We start from the raw sequence: 18,937 nt of genomic DNA on the forward strand, positions 1-18,937 counted from the left end.
ATGTGTACATGAATGTAAATATAATCCATTTAGACTGCCAGATTACAAACAAAATGTCACATATGTAATCGTATATCAAAGGGAGGTAAAACAACAATAATCAGTACATTTATGGAACCTTTATGACAAAATTAATTAATTAATATATATTTTTTACTTAAGGGTATTTATCTCCACAAACCAAGACTCGTGAATAACATTTTTAGAATGTTCAAAAGTAAACGCAGATCGCAAAGTGTGTGTGCCGACTCGGACAAGCTTTTGCAGAACACATTAATTGACAAGAGGCTGGTCCGCCCTTTCCAATTTTTGGTAGCCGACACGAGCCATCATTGGCCAATTCTTGGTAGCCGAAACGGGTTGTGAGTGGTCAATTCTTGGTAGGCGAAATGCTTTCAAAAATTATAAACATAAACGAAAATTCCACCCTTTAGGGTACAGGCGAAAAAAAAATTCACTCGCCCAACGTGGGGCTCGAACCCACGACCCTGAGATTAAGAGTCTCATGCTCTACCGACTGAGCTAGCCGGGCTAATTGACTTACCATTTTATTAATACTCTTATAACATTCATCATCGTTCTTTTTTAAATGCTTAATTAATTAGTAATTTTTTTCTGTAGATCCTACCGTGGTTATCAAATAAATAAAAATGTTGCGTAAAATAAAGTTGATGCGCGCTTTCCCACTGACAAATGAACCGGGCGGCATGGACAAGACCAGCCAATCAGCACGCTCCCGCCCGCTCGCCTAACCTTTCACCTCTCTCAACTCCGACCCGTGGGCTGGGTGACGAAGATGGCGGAGGTAGACTTTGGGGATGCTGAGCTTTTCGACCAATTTGATGAAGAGGCACCCGCGACGTTACCTACACACATTCGTTTTGACGACGAGGGTGACGATGAAGTGCTGGCGCTTCGAAAAAAGCTGGAGGAGTATGAAGAGACGGTGCGCCTTCTAAAGGAAGAGAATATCCTTTCATTTTTTTTTTGTAAAATCCCATTCTCGCTTAGGTTGCAGGGCCTACTGTTTTTAGCGCGTCGGCAGTGAGATGTTTGAATCAAATACGAGCGCCCGACAGGCCATTGGCTCAGCTGAAGACAGATAACGCGACGCCACGGTACGAGATTCGAAGCGCTTGGGTAAGAGGAGACGGGGCTGCAGCTGCAAACCGGCAGTGCCGAGGGGCCGCAAAGTAAACGTCCTCCTGAAATTGTTTATTTCTGATGATCCTTTGTTAAATCCTTATGTCTTATGACGTTAGCAAAACAATAGTACTCTCATCATTTTTTTTGTAACTGTAGTCTTTTCCATTCATTTAATAAACCACTTCCAAAGCCGGTTATGGTTTCCGGAGCTCGGAGTTTTTCTTTTCAGCACCGAGCTAAAAGGGGGACGGGACACAGAATGCAGGGTGCCGTTCCTCATCCCGAGGCAATTAACATAACACGCGTGTAGACCGGGCTAGTGTGTGTGTGTGTATATATATATATATATATATATATATATGTATGTGTGTGTGTATGTATGTCACTGTCACTTTATCTTGTGTGTTTTCTATGTAAGAACCTTATGACATAATTTTCAAGGACGTTTGCCATTGCTTCTTTTATGTTAAATAAACTGTTACTGAATTGTGGCACATTAGTAAGTACCTGTGCGGGATCAGACCTCCACAGACTCGCGTTCGATTTCTATCCATATTGCTGTCTGTAGTTTGAATGTGTTCCATATATCTGTAGGTTTTTTTCCCTTAATCCTCTAGTTTTTATCACTCATTTCTAGAATTTTGTGCTAGTTTAATGGACAATTAGAAGATTGCCCCATCCTTGTTTGTGGCTTCCTGAGGCTGTCTGCATAGTCTCCAGCCTCCCTTGCTGTTCAGTTGGATTTAGTTGGTGTTTTCCGGAATGTTGTTTTATATTGATCTTGTGGTTGTGTGTGTGTGAATGTTGTTTGGATTGATGTGTCCCTTATTGGGTTAGAAAATGGGTAGTGATGTTGCAAAGCAATGTGATTTGTGGACTGTAGGATGTGCTTAGGCTTCGTTCGCATAAACAATTGACGACCAAAATGGACAAATGTAACAAAAGAAAAGGATTTTATTCATAATAAAATAGCAGATGAACAGTCAAAACAATTATTCAACAAAAACATAGGGGCTTAACAATAACAAAAAAACTTATATTTACTCCTCCCATTCTTTTTTGCCTACAACCACTTAGCAGTGGTGTTCTCCCCAATGTATTGTCCCTTGAATACAGATTTTAGGGTAATTTAAAGCTTAGATTAGGAAACCCGTCCAGGTAAGCGTTCATAAATGCTTCTGGCTTACCTGACCAGCGCTCAAACGTCTGCAAATACCCTTGAAGGTGCTCAACTTAGCAGTACTTGATTTTTCTTCATATTTCTCATTAGCACAGAATATGATTGCGTAGTGCCAGACTGTCTGTCCCCCTGAAAACTCCTGCAAATCTAACTGCTGGTGGTCTCTATGGCACTGGTGTACTTTTAATTCTCTGAATTGTTTAAAAGGAGTGTAGGTCAGGTCAGGGTGCATGCGGTGGTGCAGCGTGTTACCACACCCACCACACAATGAAACAGCTCAGGATCACAGTTGGCAACACTCTAGTTACACATGCGGTCCAGTCCCACCCTTCAGAAATGACCACCAATCTGCCGTAGCCAGGTGTTATATGGGCATCCCTTTGGCCTGGTCCAGTCGTTTGCATCCCCAACAATGAATTTCCTGTGAGGCAGATCACTCTCGGGGAATTGTGCTACATGACCATAGTGCTGTACTGACGCTTCATCGCAATGTAAGTAATGTGTCTCATTTGGGACTTCATGAGCAACTACTCATTCGACACAAAGTCAAACCAGCAGTACCCAAGGATTTACCGAAGAGAGACAGTACCAAAGGAGACAAGTTCACCTTCTGATATCTGTAGCAGCGTGTCTAACCAAATGATAGTGAAAGTGTTACAGAGACGGGATTTAATTCTGCAGGCAGAAAGATTTAAAGGTCAACACTTTAAACAAGAAAAATTGTATTTAAAGTATTAGTCGTCGTCTTCTGAACTTCCCACATGCATAAAAGATAAGCTCTCAAACCATGGGCTTGTAAATGCACACCTTGTGAACATATACTGATAAAGTCTGTCAAAATGACATTAGACAGAGTGGAGCTAGGGATGTCTCACCTTGGCTCTGAAAAACGTCAAAAAGTCAATTAGCTTAAAATTTAAAGTATTATCGAAAAGAAGAACCTGGAAGGACGAGAAACAGAAAGAACATAGCCATGCAACAATTAGTGCATTTACATGCTCAACACAATATCAGGATAAGGTAAGTAACCCGGTTAGGGCAGAAACCTGATCCCTTACAAACCTCCATTTAGATGTGCAGTTAGGCTTCTGTAGTATTGTGTGCTGACAAAACATTTTATCACTGAACTCTCTAAAAAAAATAAATAAAGAGTTAAACGTTATAATGGGCCTCCCTGTGTTCACAAACAAACAAGAAGTCATTGAAATTTTGTGTTTTATAAATATGCTTATTCCTTTATGTTCTGTGAAGTAAATAACTTTCATCCCCTTTTAACATCCTTGACCTGAGCCACTGAAGATTCACATTATCATTGACCGCTGCATCACCCAGTCATACTATTTCAGCATATCTATTGCAGGTAGCTGGGTAAATGTTAAACATGTTGTATTTTATTTTTTTGTTACTGGATTGCATGCTCTGCAATTCTGCTTGGCAGTTTGTTTGAGCCCTTTTTTGTCTTACACCCAATGCTGTTAGGATAATAATAATACAGGTATTTTTTACTTTAGTAATATCAGTATTGCGTGAAGTTACTCACTACTTTACCCCCAACACTGCTCCTGAAATAATTTAGATCTGTACATTCAACTCCTCAAAATAAATTTGTCATTTTCTGAAATATTGAGAGATTATTTCATCCAGGAGAAGAAATAATGCGATTGCCCAAACATTTGCCTCAGAAATTTTATTTTTGTGGATGCTTTTCCCTGTGGCTGATGAAAGTGTGTGCGAAGCTAAGCAGGCTAACAGACATGCACAGACATCAGAGTACCTGATTGTAACCTGGCTAAGGGTTTCTCTCTGAGAAATGCATCTTTGTTAACCTGGTTTATCTAACTGGAACAAGGGTTTACATAGCATTTTAGAAATAAGGTTTCTCTGGATAACCAGGTTATTAAAGACCATGTAAACAGTCAGTGAATATTAAGAGACTGTTTTGGCCAGCATAGTCTGTGATAGCACCTGAAACATTCAGGTTGTATCATTGATTTTGACACACTCTTTACTTTTATTTGCTTAAGAATACTTAAAAATGTTAAATGACTATACTCAAATTTGTAAATTTCAATGTGCATGTCTTTGTTCATTATACAATTCCACATTCTTTTTTGATTCTCAATAAAATTTTATACACACCTCCAATTTTGCCAGGAAGAGACACTAAACTACTTTGAAACCCAAAGTTTTAATACTTTACCCTTTAATACAGTAAGTTTTAATGGACATCACCTTACCCAAAATGTTTAGCTCTGAAATAAATTAATTGAAATGGTCTCTGGGAGGGTACACTTTAAGAAACACCATTTATAGAATTTAGATAGTTCTCCCTTAAAATGTAATACCTGAGCAATGCTGGTTGCTATTAACTGAATAAAAGATTATTGCCTTCTCCCTTTCTTCCATTAAATATTTGCTGTGTCTTGCCACCTGGGTTATAAATACATAAAGAGAAGAAATCCTATTAATAAGGAAGGTGAAAAATGCTAGCAGACCGTTCTGGGTGCAAAATAAATCCATTAGTCACCGTGGCTATGTAGTGCATCTGTGGGCTTTGTCTGTTTCCAGGCCAGGTGAGTGCAAGGATAAGAGAATAAGAGTTGGGGTGGATGACATGTATTGGTGTGCATATCAAATGTAGGGTAAGGTCCCCTCTAAAAACCTTCCAAAGTAAAACATGATGTAACTGATCAGGTTTTATTTGTGGTTACTGAACAATCCTAAGGATGAAATTCGCTGAACAAAGAACTCCTTGGTATTGGTTTATGATGCACTGCTAGGCTATTGCAGTGCTTTCCCATCTCATTTTTTTTCTTTTAGTTTTCTTGATTTCTTGTCATTTTATCATTTAGTTTTGCATAACATTGTATTAGCATTTGTTTTGTAAGACAACTTGTCATATTGCTAACTGTAAAATTGTGATGGTTTAAATAATTTTAGAAAATTGTTTCCCTTAACTTCCATTTTACATCGAGAATTGAAGAGGAAATTGAAGGTTTTGTCAAGGCCAAGGTAAGTAGAGCGTTGTTATTTTTAGATTATAACACATTTACTTGTATGTAATTACCTTTTGTTTTATATCATACTTGAGATTTTCTATTAGTAAAGAGAAACCTCCATAAATGTGTTTAACTAATTTACAGTTTTCAAGACTTCTGTTTTTATGCAACTGTATAAATTCTTATTCTGAATTTGTATTGTGCTCTCCTTTTCTAAATGTTTTTATTAAAATTTTTTTTTAGTGACATTATCGTGCAAGATACAAAAATCAATGGACCTCTCCTACACATTTTATATATAAACAATACCATATCAAAGTAAGTAAATCTGTGTTCATGTAACAAAAAATTACACTTTTAAATAAGGCAGTTTTCAGTGTTTATACTTTTGTTTGTGTTTTTTAACTGTAATATTAATATTTTACAGTAGATTAGTAAGATGGTAGGACAGATTGCTAAATTGCTCATATCTTTAACGGCTATACTTCATTTTGGTCACCGTCAGTAAGACTGTGTGTAGATACCATGCCTTGAGACTGTGGTTAACTGGTGCCTCATCCTTGGTTGGTATTTGCCATCCATCTAGATTTACTATAAGAAAAATCTGTGAACTTCTAACACCCTGTATTGAAAAAATTATTCTGTCATTTTCTAATCCACTTAATCCAGACTAGGGTCACGGGGTGCTGAAACCTATACCAGCTAGCATAAGAAGCAAAGCTGGACAGGGCTCCAGTCCAACGCAGGGCAAACACATGCTAGGGCCAATTTAGCATTGCTAGTTCACCTAAACTGCATGTTTTTGGGCAGTGGGAGGAGGCCATAGCACTGGGTGGAAACTCACATAGACATGGAGAGAACATACAAACTCCATTTTGAAAGGACCCAGGTTGCTAACCAAGGTCTCCTAACTTCAAGGCAGCAGTGCTACTACTGTGCCACCCTGTAAACATTTATTACAGAAATTAAATTCTTGATTGGAGTAACAAGTTAGAATAATCAAGTTTTACTTGTATGATTTCTAATGCAGAATAATGCCTAAATTAAATCATTTTAGAGTAGCCACTTATGAAAATACAAGACCAATCTGGTTGAGGATCAAATAACTCAAGAAAAGTAAAGCTTCATAAGTTAAAGAGATGCTTTTTACAGACATGGGTTCAAGTATTTATTGTTTTGTAGTCAGGTTTAAGACATATGGCAACACACTGGTACATTGACTTGGAATTTGTATGTTCTACCTATAGCCATGGAATTTTTTTTTCTTGTACTGCAATTTTGTCTCATCGTTTAGAGGTGTGTGTATTTCATTCAATACTGTAAATTCACTTGTATGCACAAGTGTTCATTGATAAACTAGTGTTTCCTGTGCAGCTCCGGATCTTGTCTTGTGCCTTTCACTTTCAGTATAGGTACCTGCTCTCCATGACCTTGTAATACAGTAAGTAGGCTCAGAAAAGCTGGGAATTGTTAATAACAGGCAGCTAAATGAACAACACTTACTTGTTGTGTTAACCTTTCATTGATTATAAGTTTATGTAAGTAAATCATTGCAAATTAACTACAACATATTGACATTCAAATTTACTTTCAGACAATTCCGCCAAGATATTGAAGACTGTGTTTTTGGTTTGACACAAAGATATGAGGAACAGGAGAAAAATAACAAGGAAGCTACTTCCTTTAATGTTAAACCCCAGGTACTTTTTTAGTTATTTTATACATTATTTAACAACATATTTTTCAGATGGTGATGTTTACTGATGCAGTTTTACTTTACATGTGCAATTTACAGTAATTACCCTGATAAGCAATATGCTGTTTATTTTTTAATGCACTTCAACTGTCTCTTTGTTTAGTCCATAATAGTGGTGGCTCTTCTTTTAGGAGTACCTGGGTTATTAAGATCTTCTCAATCATTCAGGGTGTGCATTCAGCAAATGTATGTTGATTGGCAGGTTGTACAAGTAATCTCATCTTTTCAATAAAGTATAAAGCCTGTGACCACTGGTGAGAGTGGGAGAGTAGATACAAGTTTAAGTTTAAATTAAGAACTTTGTCTAAGGGTATAGTTCTGTTCCAGCTTCATCAGCAGTGCAGTGACTTCAATAATGCCATGGTGTCACTTGTGCTTTGGATAATCCATCGGTTGCCTCCAATATACTTAAACTACTTTATAACACTTGGGTTACCTTCAACTGAAGTAAACAAGTTGCTTGTATTTCTTGGAGGTGAACATGACCTTCAATTTAAAATGCTAATTCTCTTCCTGATCATATCTGACGATGCTACATCTGTTCCAGTGTATGTTAGAAATCACATTCTTATGTCAAGAATGCACCATAACCCAAAAAAGATGTTTAAGCAACAGGTCTCCAAACTGGATACTTCATAAATCTCGGGCTTTCATATCCTACACAGAATTAAATCCCCATTCCCTCTCATTTATGCTGCTTTTTCTAAACTGCGTGAATCTTGAAGGAATTAACCCTTATTCCATATCCCTGATTTACCCTGAGACTTGAGAGAAATTTAACTTATCCTGACCAGAGATGTTTTTATGGTGTTCATTTGGTAGCTTAGCACCCCTTTCTACTCAGGACTCCAGAATGCATGACTTCAAATAAAATAATTTGGTCTTTTGTTATAAAGGGCTAGGTACATTTGTAGACATCAGTAGTTATAGTTTCATATGGATGTGACTTTCATCTTATATGGGAAATTTCAAGCATGGCTCCAGTTAGGGAAATTATGAGTAATGTGGATCACTGAAATTTACCAAAGCCTTTTTAATAGCAAATATACTGTTTGTTGGTGACCATTTTTGCCATGGGGCTTGCTTAGGCAAACTTTTTGTTGCTTTTTTTGCCCCAGCACCCCAAGACTTTTTTTAAGGTCCAACTTGACGTCGCAGAGTTGTCGCAGTCATGCACATAAAATTTACACATGCCTTCTGTAAGATTATTGCTAATCTGCTTTGTGAATGTGTGTTGACATGACCTAATCACTGATCTAGCCATGATGTGGGATTAAAAAAAAAAAAAAAAAAAAAACTTAATTTGAGGGATAAATTTGCTGAATATAATAAGATCTGCTACCAGATATATAAAACTGATCCCTGTGCATTGTCCGCAGTACCGCAAGGGTAATTTGCATGAATATTTAGACATGTGCCAGCTGCTACCTCAACACAAGTCAGAAAATGGAATGAAATGTGAATGCGAAATAATGATGAAATAGTTATTACTTTCTATGAGACATTTGTTTCTTCTTGATGGAAGGAAAAAGTTAAAAGTATCTCCACAGATACATGGAAAGATTGTCTGGGGCCACAACTTCACAGTTAATGTGTGCCCCAAGACTGGAACTCTGTAAGCACAATGATCTATATTTATGTACTTACTGCTAGTCTGTAGAAAATTTGTTGTATCTTGTTTGAGGTGTTCACTCCATCTGTCTTTTGTTGTTTTAAGGCACAGTGGTGAAGTCGTTAGCACTGCTGCTTCACAGCTCAGATCACATGTTTGGCCACAATAATTGGTCAAGTTGGCAGACACATTTCTAGCCCTCAAGGTGTAGTTCAAATTGGCCAAACATTTCAGTGGTTTTGCCAGCCTCATGGCAAAGAAAACACAGAAGGTGCGCGTATCAGTACTTGTATGCTTACCCTATCAGGGACATAATTTTGCTGTTGGGAATCTTCACCATAGGTGAGAAGTCTGTTTCCAAAGCATAGGCTAAGTGTTTAGGTCAGTTCAGCTATTTTTATGTTTTACTTTTGAATTCACAACTCAGGTTCCTGCCCCCTTCCAGCCAGTGAAGTGACATTTAACATCATTTGAGATCATTTCTTTTCCTAGAATCTTTGCATACATCTGTTCAGCATAGTTTTTGGTACTTAATAGTCACAGTGCCTTTTGCAGCGTGTGTCTAATTAGGGTGAGTTTATTGTAAAGGTTACAAATCTTTACAAAATAACTATTTAAACTATTTCACAGCAGAGAAAGGGGGGGAAAAGTCCTAACATCAAACTGTTTGTTTTGTTGTGTATATCTAATTAATCTTAAGCAGTTGAATTTTTGATGGAATGTTTTAAGGAAATCGGGTGACAATTAATAGTTTGTTATGCATGTTTTTCACAGCCCTCAAGTTTTATCTTAGAGGAGCATCACAAGGCAAAGTCTTTAAATGTCGTGAAGAAAGTTAAAGATTCTTTCAGTGTAAGTTTGTTTACTTTTCTGTCAGAGAAAACCCACTTCTATCCAGGAAAAATAATAATTAAAAAAAAAACAAAAAAAAACCTCTTGTCCAATTTCAGGTAGTTGGAAGTGCTCTTTACTTTCAAGACTTTTGTCTTGACAAACTCGGCCAGCCCTTGCTGAATGAGAATCCACAGCTGACAGAAGGATGGGAGATCCCAAAGTATCCTATATTTTCAGTAGTTCTTCTGATAACTTGTTTTTGGTGTCTGCTTTAGAAAGCAGTACATTTTGACTTTTGACATAATTTTTAATTTAATTTGATTCCTTGCATGGTCACTCCCAGTTGAAACAACAATTGGATGATAGCCTCATGAAGAAATAATCATAGAATGCAATCTCTGTCTGTAGAAAACTTCATTATGCATTTTTTAATTGTCTGATGATCAATAATAGCCATTCCTGAACATAAACTGTGAAGATACCAGCAAGTCTTCAGTCAGATTATATGCTTAGATGGACAGGAATTACAGCTCAAAGAAAAAAGGTAACACCTAGCAATGTTTTTTTCTTTTTTCGTATTGGGTGATTTATGGAACAAAAATGTTAAATACTCTGCTGTGTATTTTAGAAAATGTTCAAAATGTTGAGTTTTGTTTTTTTTTTTTTTAATTTTTGCCTTAGACTGATGTTTAGACCTAAACTGTGGTATTTAATAGAGCTAAGATTAATTAAAAATGTATTGTTTGATTGTTAAATAAAAATGCTTATTCAGTAAACCCCATTTCCGTTGTCTAAAAGTAAGTAATCTTTTCATTTTCAGAAGCTATAGTACATGCTTTTCCAGCTATTAGTGCAAAGAAAAGTATTTTTTAATAATTATCTCCTGTCAGTAGTTCTTTTGAAGCAAGCAACAGTTAAATGTAACCACAGTGTTTGGATAGGCATGTATCCCGAATCTGTGGAAATAAAAGCTTTAACATGGCCTAAAAGAAAACATACACACACAAATGCTAGAAATAAGTATGTTGTGTAGTAATTAGACACTGTAGGGTGGGGTGACTGAGATGTAGCAAAAGGAACATTCTGAGACAGTCCTATACAGTGACCTGATACATTTGAATATATTTTGCTGTGGTTTTCTAACTATTCAGATTTTGGTCTACTTAAGAATCTGGCTTAATTTATTTGAGATGTGTTTAAATTTAGTATTGGTGTATTGCACAATCCTAGTATATCCCAAAGATGTCCAGGTTACGTTAAGTTGCAACTATTACCTGAGCCTTGATTGGTATATGTACTCTGTAAAGCAAAAGCCAAACATGGAAGGGGTGAGACTGTCTTCACAGTTTACTGCTGATAACATTCTTTCCATCCTTTTATTTGTAAAGTAATGTTTGTATTTTTGTTTCATTATTATTGTGTGTAATCAACATTCATTTCAGATGTTCCTATATGTTGAATAATCCAAAGAAAAGTAGTATACTTTGCTTGTTTTATTTTGCTGACATACAAATACGATGTCTTCCGTTCTTAAGGCATACTATTGTTGCAAAAGTTTTCTTATTTATTATTATACTGAGTTTTTAGTTTCTGCCATGCTAAATATTCTTCTTTGTTTTGTGATGTTTGTCAAAGACCTGACAGCTTATATATAAAATATGTCAATGTTGCATTGTGTCTGTGAATTCAATAAAACCGGTTTGAGAATGTTAGGTCCCTAAGCAGAGTCTGTTACACCAAATGTGAACTGCTGTCTACTTATGTTAATACTTAAATATGAATCTTTTTTTGCCTTGCCTCTTTTTAGCAGACCTAAGCCATGCTGCTTCAACTGTGGCTCTGAAGTGCATCAGTTGAAAGATTGTCCGGAGGTAATAATTATGATACACTTTAAGGAAAAAAAATAATTTGTATCATTATTTCTGAATTCCATGAAAAGAAACAAGTATTTCATCTTAGTTATCTATATGCTTTGCAATTCAATGTTTTTTTTTTTTTTTTTTTATATTAGCCGAGGGATTTTATTCGAATCAATGAAAAGAGAAAGGAGTTTTCACAGAGCTCTGGTCAGAACAGTCAGCAGCGTTACCATGCAGAAGAGGTAGAGGAACGGTTTATAAAGTACAAGCCAGGAATGGTGAGGTAAGCTATTAACTGAGAAACAACTTTCAGGTTTCATAGAAGATTGTGAATATAGTTTTATAATACTATTGTCTAACCTAATCCTGCTTGTGGCATTTAGAAGAAAGATCACTTGTACAGTAGTGATACCTTTTTTTCCTGATGTCTAGTTTTGTTTTTTGAAAAGAAAGTTTCAAAATAGGGACTAATTATCTTATTTATATTTCTCTTATCAATTCAAAATTACCACAGAACAGTACATCACAAGGACTGTTTGTTGTTTGTTCTGTAATTGGCACATTTTTAAATACGTTAAACTGTTATTTTTGGTAACCATTTGGTAATTACTACTAGTTTTAGACACTTACTAAGATATTTTTTGCTTCCAGTGATGACCTGTTGGACGCCCTTGGTATTGACCAAAATACTCTTCCGCCATATATATATCGTATGCGACATCTAGGCTACCCTCCAGGTTGGCTGAAAGAAGCAGAACTTGAGAATTCAGGTCTTGCGTTGTATGATGGAAAAGGTAATTGTGTCCAGCCAGATTGTAATTCTGAATGCTGTGCAAGTGAAATTTTGGCAGTTGTGAACTGCAGCTGAATTTCCATTTGTTTTTGCAATTCTGAGTTCTAGGTCAAAGATGGATTACATAGTAGCTGGGTGTTTTCTCCACAGGTTCAGTGGTTTACAGAGCAACATTCAAAGGTCTCATTTTTAGATGAGGAATTGGGTGGGTGCTTGGTTCATAGGCCAACAAAAATGAGTGTTTGAGGGGTGTTCCTGTTGGACAATTTAAAACTCAGAAGAGTGCATGTGTGTTTATGTATATATGTATGAGTGTGTGTGTTTTTATTTAGTTATTGATTTGTTTATTTATAAAAACTCACATTTCTGGATTTTGTTTCCCGTATGTGTGTACTGTATAATTTTATGTTGGTTTTAAAGTATTTTTTGTTAAAGAAAAGACCTCTCTATTCTTATTCAGATACCAGTGATGGAGAGATTGAAGAGGATCCAGAATGTCAGAGCATAAAGATCTCCTACGATACTTCCAAACTAATTGATTTTCCTGGCTTTAATGTTCCTGCATCAGAGCATATCTTCGATGTTGGTGTTCTTATTTTCTGTATTCATTTTCCTTGTTATGTATTAAAACATTTTACAGTATTATTGACAGCTGTTTAACAGTGTTTATGCAGTTTGATACTTAGTTTTTCACTAGCTGCGTTATCTAGCTTTGCCTGGGAAATGTTATGAGTCAGTAGGCCTCAATTATAGTGCTGTTGGTTAATCAGGTGTATCAGAAGTACTATGTAGCCAACATTTTCTGTTTTGTTTATTTTTTAAACAAAAGGGCTCATTTTATTGGCATACAGTGTTGTATGTTGGTTAAGGCTTTGGACTTGGCACTACAGTAATCCCTCCTCCATCGCGGGGGTTGCGTTCCAGAGCCACCCGCGAAATAGGAAAATCCGCGAAGTAGAAACCATATGTTTATATGGTTATTTTTAGAATGTCATGCTTGGGTCACAGATTTGCGCAGAAACACAGGAGGTTGTAGAGAGACAGGAACGTTATTCAAACACTGCAAACAAACATTTGTCTCTTTTTCAAAAGTTTAAACTGTGCTCCATGACAAGACAGAGATGACAGTTCTGTCTCACAATTAAAAGAATGCAAACATATCTTCCTTTTCAAAGGAGTGCGTGTCAGGAGACAGAGAACAAAGCAAGCAGTCACAAAAAAATCAATAGGGCTTTTTGGCTTTTAAGTATGCGAAGCACCGCCGGTACAAAGCTGTTGAAGGCGGCAGCTCACACCCCCTCTGTCAGGAGCAGGAAGAGAGAGAGAGAGCCACAGAAAAACAAAGTCAAAAATCAATACATGCCCTTTGAGCTTTTAAGTATGCGAAGCACCGTGCAGCATGTCCTTCAGGAAGCAGCTGCACACAGCCCCCCTGCTCACACCCCCTACGTCAGCGCAAGAGAGAGAGAGAGAGAGAAAGTAAGTTGGGTAGCTTCTCAGCCATCTGCCAATAGCGTCCCTTGTATGAAATCAACTGGGCAAACCAACTGAGGAAGCATGTACCAGAAATTAAAAGACCCATTGTCCACAGAAACCCGCGAAGCAGCGAAAAATCCGCGATATATATTTAAATATGCTTACATATAAAATCCGCGATGGAGTGAAGCCGCGAAAGGCGAAGCGCGATATAGCGAGGGATCACTGTAATTAATTGCATGTTAAATGTAACAAATTATTTTTGGATAAAGGTGCCAGACAAATAATTAGTAATAATAGTATTATTAGGTTACTATTGTTGCTTACTCTTGAAGAAACTATCTACAAGTACAGTTGCCCATGAGTAAAATGTTACTGCATTACATACATTCCTGGGGCTTTAGCCTATGAAACTCCTAACCCTTCCCACCCAATGCTATTGTATCATTTCAAGCTTGTCTTGCATCAGGGATAAAATTTCTGTCATTACTTCTTGGCATCCTCCCTGTCGCTTTATAGGGCTTTGTAACCACTGAGCTTTTCCAAACTTCCTCCTTCCATTTCAGATCTCACTTTACAACTCCAAATGTGATCATGCCCCCTATTTCCTGTCCAGGACACTGCCCCTTCTTTACTTGTCTGTACACCTTTTTTGTTAATGCTGCTGTTTGACCTGTCAACCACTTCTGCTCCAATTTGTATTTGACCTCTTGAATATTTTGTATATTGTATTTCTAACCATTCTTTTTTTTTTTTTTTTTTTTTTTTTTTTTTTTTTTTTTTTTTTTTTTTTACTTCTTTAAGGACTGGCGTGGGTATAATTCACTACCTATGCAGCCAGTTCATATGAAGGAATGTTTTTCTAACTACCTGGCAAGAAATTTTCCTTCTGTAAGTAATGATTGTTAAGGTTAATTAATAATTCTTTACATTTATATTGCGCTTTTGCAGTCTCTAATTTTTTTTTTTCTTGTTTGTTAGCATGGTTGCATCTAAATGAATTAGGGTTAGGGTTATAAAAATATCTAAGTTATTTGGATAGTGAAAAGCCTGTAATATTCACTTTGGTTGGTTAGTTTTGAGTAAATTATGATGGTATCATCCCATTTGTACTATACATGCATTTTACTGCACTGAAATGATTGGGTTGGGCAAAATATTAAATGAGTCTAGAAGATAGGGGAGTCTCAGTCTACACTATTACATTTTTTGTTTAAAACAGACATTGGTTTCCATTTTTGTCTTTCATCCACACTTCCCTGGCTTTTTAACCCCTGAAAATGGAAACTTTTGAAAATGCTTTTCAGAACCATGTTCTTCTGAAAATGCCGGCTTGACATTGCAATTTGGGCAAGCAAAGATGTAGACTCTAATCACACTTTGATTTGTTTGTTCTTATTACGTAGCCTTTCTCTGACTGGATGCTGCTTATTACAATGATTCATTCACTGATCATTCTCCCTTCACAGAAGAAAACCATATACCAGCATAGTGAGCCGGGAGTTGTTTTGCATGATGCTTGTAGTGTGGCTTACCTATATGCACCTAAATTGTGTTTTGTGTAGTTTGAATGCTGCATACAAGTGCAAAAGGCAAATAATTTTCCTGTTGCTACAGTTTTTCAAAAAATTCCTTGGCTGGCACCATCACTTCAAGGAGAACAATTTCTTTTCCTGTTTCTGCTGATGCACTTGTGCCTAGAGTAGGCTAACGGCTATATCACATGCATTTTTAGTTGTTTTAGTATGGAAGGAAAATACTTTCATAAACAGAGTGGAAAGGCAGAGTTTTCCTTTACAAAATTTCTAAAATTATAGCATACTAATGTTGGCGTAGCCTCAGTTTATGTACTTGGTAATGGAGATGGAGGCAAATGTGCTTGTGGGGAAAAAGTATGGTTATAGTTTAAAGGTAACACGCAGGTTTGGTGTCTTTTTTTTTTTTTTTTTTAAGTTGTTTAAATTCTTCCAAGTGTTCAGTCAGAGAACATTGGTCTTAAAACATCACTGGCACTTTATAGTTATAGTGTTGATCCTGATTTTTTTTTTTTTATTTAAAATTATAACTGAATAGCAATTAATAGATTTTTAACATTCTTGGTTCTCTCTGATTTTGCATTGTGTGAGTTTATTTTTCCTTCACCCTAATAGCCTTCTTCAAATCCAAGTAAAAGGTCTTATGAGCCTGACCCAACACCTCACAAAAGTAAAAAGAGAAAGTCTGATGTCCCTGAAATGTCATCATTGGATATGGATGTTGATTCAGGTACAGTATATTACTACGACTGTAGAATGTGTTGCAATTGAATACCATTTGTAAATTATAATAATAGAGTGCATTGAAGTGTCATTTACTCTGCCCTGTATAGAGACAATACAAACAGCTGATAGCCTATACTGTTTGAGCAACACAAAATGTATGTTTTTATCCTGCAAAATATCTGCATTGTACCAAAAGCTGTTTGACTTTGAAGAGAAGCAGCTTTGCATTTTGTACTTGTCAAAGCTGAATGTTTATTTTAATATACTCAATGCTAATGGAGTAGTATACTAGCTGAAATTTAATTTGAATGTCTGATTGTAGTTTGTTTTCCATGTCACTACTTCATGTTTTGCATAATTTTTCTTAGTATGCAGTTTTCAAGGTCTATCATGCCAGAGAAGCTGTTGGGGTGGCATATTCCACATATCCAAGTTCTCAAATCACAGCTTTAAACTAACCTAATCCAATTCAAGGTTAAACTATTTGCTGGGGACTCATTAGATTTAAATTGAAGTGAATTTCTTCTACTTTGCGTTTTGCTAATAGCTGGAACAAGTGAGCAGAGGGTAGAGAAAAAGGAAATTAGTAACATTTAGTCACAAGTAGAGGGGAGATCTAAAAGAAGAATATTAAACAAGAGAGAGAAATGTGCACTTCATAGTTACTTCACAAAATGTTGGATCTGGAGCATATGATACCAGATCAGAAGAAAATAGTTTTTATGCAGTATCCTGATCTGCACCCTCTCTGTGCCAGTCTGACAGGTTTTGTTGCTCACAGCTACAGTATATGCAGGTATTTCTTTTGTGGAGTTAGTACTCAGTGTGTTTGTATTGGTAGAATTTGCTACAGATCCGAATTTTGTAGTATGCGTGTGCCTATTGTCTAACTTCTTTTTTATTTTATTTATTTATTTTTTTTTAAACTCGCTGTTTCTGCCTAAATTAGGATGTTTAATTCCTAACTTAGAGGACTTCATTGGCTGCAGGTTTCTTTAGTCTTTAGAAAAAAAAACACTTTTAAAAAAAATTTTAATTGACTTGTTTTGTCATATTCAGAACCCTTAATTGTTTTCCTTTTCCTTTACCAGCAGCTATTGAATAACTATATTCAAAATAAACACTTCTAAACTAACAGATGTTGTATACATGCACACAGTTTGTTATGGTTCCATTTTTCTGTGTGATCTGATGGCTTGCAGTCTTGTTACATATTAAATTTTGATGGTTGGTGCAAACACCAATAATAAAAGTGCCTGTTGTGTTCAGGTTTTGAGAAAATGTAGAAATGATCAATAACCAATTAGATTAGATGTATAAGTTGTGATGGCTTAGTTTCTGTTGCATGGACATGATGCATTGAATTAACTAATGTATGTTTTGACAGGTAATGAGTCTCCTCGTGATTTCCAGTTTCGGCCACCACTTCCTCCTGATTCTCCTGCTATATCAACTCCACCACCACTGCCATGTGGCACACCTCCAGGAACTCCTCCAAGTTTTGTCCCACCTCCACCACCCACTCCCACACCACCTCCACTGCCCAAAGGCACACCACCTGTGACACCTTCCAATGGCTCCCCAGCTGTTCGTTCCCGTGTGGCTGATGACTCAACAGATGAAGATGGTTTCACCCTAGAAGAACTAGAGGAGCAACAGCGGCTGATTTGGGCTGCTCTAGAAAACACTGACACCACAACTAACAGTGATTCTGAGACTCCAGTTGACACCCCTCACACAGGGACATCACTTGCCTCTTCGCCTTCCAAGAATGACGCGGATATTGTAATTATTGAGGATGAAGGAGATGGGAATACAGCTAAGGAGGTTCCTTTTGTTGCTAACAGCACAGGTCACTCTAATGAGGATAATACTGCGTTGACAGAAGTCCAAGAGAAACCAGCATGCACAGCCATAATAGAAGATTCCTCTGCAGATGACACTTCTAGGCTAGACAAAGAGTCTGATGAACTGCAAGTTGAAAAAATTGAGATTGTGCCCCATAGGAGCAAATTTGCAGCTGGAATAACTCCATTTGAAGACACAGGAGAATACACTAATGTTGCAGAAGCCACAGGAGTTTATTTGCGATTAAGAGACTTACTGAAGAGTTCTCCCCGAAACCAAACCAAAACTAAAAAATAAATTCTCAATAACAGAACTGTTTAAGTGTACATAAACTGGTTTACTTTTAACATATTTTTTATGCCTCAAGTCTAAGTTTGGACATAATTGTTTCTTAAATAAGTTGAATATGTTAAATCCATTTGAAGTGAGTTTGTTACTCACAGTTTAATACGCATTCTTCTGGAAGTAATGTGGTATATGTAATTTTATTTTTGGTAAAAAATATTTTTTGCCTTGTAATGTTTGAAAAAAAAAAACAAAAAAAGTTTATTTACCTTGGGTTGTAACAAGTACTCTTGGAGTAGGTTGAGAGTTTAAAGTGATGCATTATTGTTATCAGTTATTAACAGTAATGCTGAACTACTGGAGAATAAGAGTGTGTTTTTTTTTTGTTTTATTTTGTTAGACACCATTGAGAAGGACCTGATACATATTTTCTCATTTTCCAATCTCCTTTCTGTGTAAGGACTTGTCTGCCCATTCTAGAAATATTTAGTTTGGTGTGCTGTCTCCTTTATGGAGATAACAGGCTTACAGTGCTTGTTAAAAGCATCTGTTACACACAAAAAGGCAGTTTTTTTAGATGTGAAAGGACCAGAAGATGTTTGTTGGCATGTGTTGTGTGCTGTTGATAGCAGTCTTCTGTTAAGTACAATGGTGGACCATGCTGTCAAACCCAGTATGTAGTCCTGTAATAATTAGGAATCGGAAGGTACTGATGCTAGGTTACTTTTAAACTGTTTCATCAGTTTTGCAATATGTTTTGCATTGTAAGTTCAAAGTGTTATGTGATCATTTGCTGTTTGTCTAAATGAGGTTTTAACTGCAAGAAAATATTAGTCTTTTTTAATCAGTTGTTTTATAGAAATAAAAATCAGGGATTTCTAACTTTAA

The 18,937-nt window shown here is 36.5% G+C and overlaps 1 protein-coding gene and 1 non-coding gene across 2 annotated transcripts; one reads left to right on the top strand and one right to left on the bottom strand.

Moving 5' to 3' along the window:
* Positions 1–459: 459 nt before the first annotated feature.
* Positions 460–532, bottom strand: trnak-cuu (transfer RNA lysine (anticodon CUU)). The gene has a single exon. It is a non-coding gene; the product is annotated as a tRNA-Lys (tRNA).
* Positions 533–676: 144 nt separating this feature from the next.
* On the top strand, positions 677–18,937 carry zcchc8 (zinc finger, CCHC domain containing 8). The gene is made up of 14 exons (XM_028824135.2): positions 677–968; positions 5,296–5,338; positions 5,569–5,643; positions 6,920–7,025; positions 9,468–9,545; positions 9,644–9,747; positions 10,006–10,071; positions 11,335–11,398; positions 11,539–11,669; positions 12,038–12,180; positions 12,640–12,761; positions 14,460–14,546; positions 15,806–15,920; positions 17,304–18,937. Exons 1-14 carry the CDS (start codon positions 797–799, stop codon positions 18,059–18,061), a joined length of 2,064 nt encoding a protein of 687 aa, XP_028679968.1. The 5' UTR covers positions 677–796; the 3' UTR covers positions 18,062–18,937.

Source organism: Erpetoichthys calabaricus, chromosome 18 (assembly GCF_900747795.2).
Source record: "Erpetoichthys calabaricus chromosome 18, fErpCal1.3, whole genome shotgun sequence".
Classification (NCBI taxonomy): domain Eukaryota; kingdom Metazoa; phylum Chordata; class Cladistia; order Polypteriformes; family Polypteridae; genus Erpetoichthys; species Erpetoichthys calabaricus.

What these genes read in the sequence shown, in the direction of transcription:
- zcchc8 (XM_028824135.2), top strand. Translation starts at nt 797, where the DNA reads ATGGCGGAGGTAGACTTTGGGGATGCTGAGCTTTTCGACCAATTTGAT. An exon ending in CCTTTAATGTTAAACCCCAG is followed by an intron (nt 7,026 to 9,467) that starts GTACTTTTTTAG and finishes TGTTTTTCACAG; the next exon opens with CCCTCAAGTTTTATCTTAGA. An exon ending in TGGCAAGAAATTTTCCTTCT is followed by an intron (nt 14,547 to 15,805) that starts GTAAGTAATGAT and finishes TCACCCTAATAG; the next exon opens with CCTTCTTCAAATCCAAGTAA.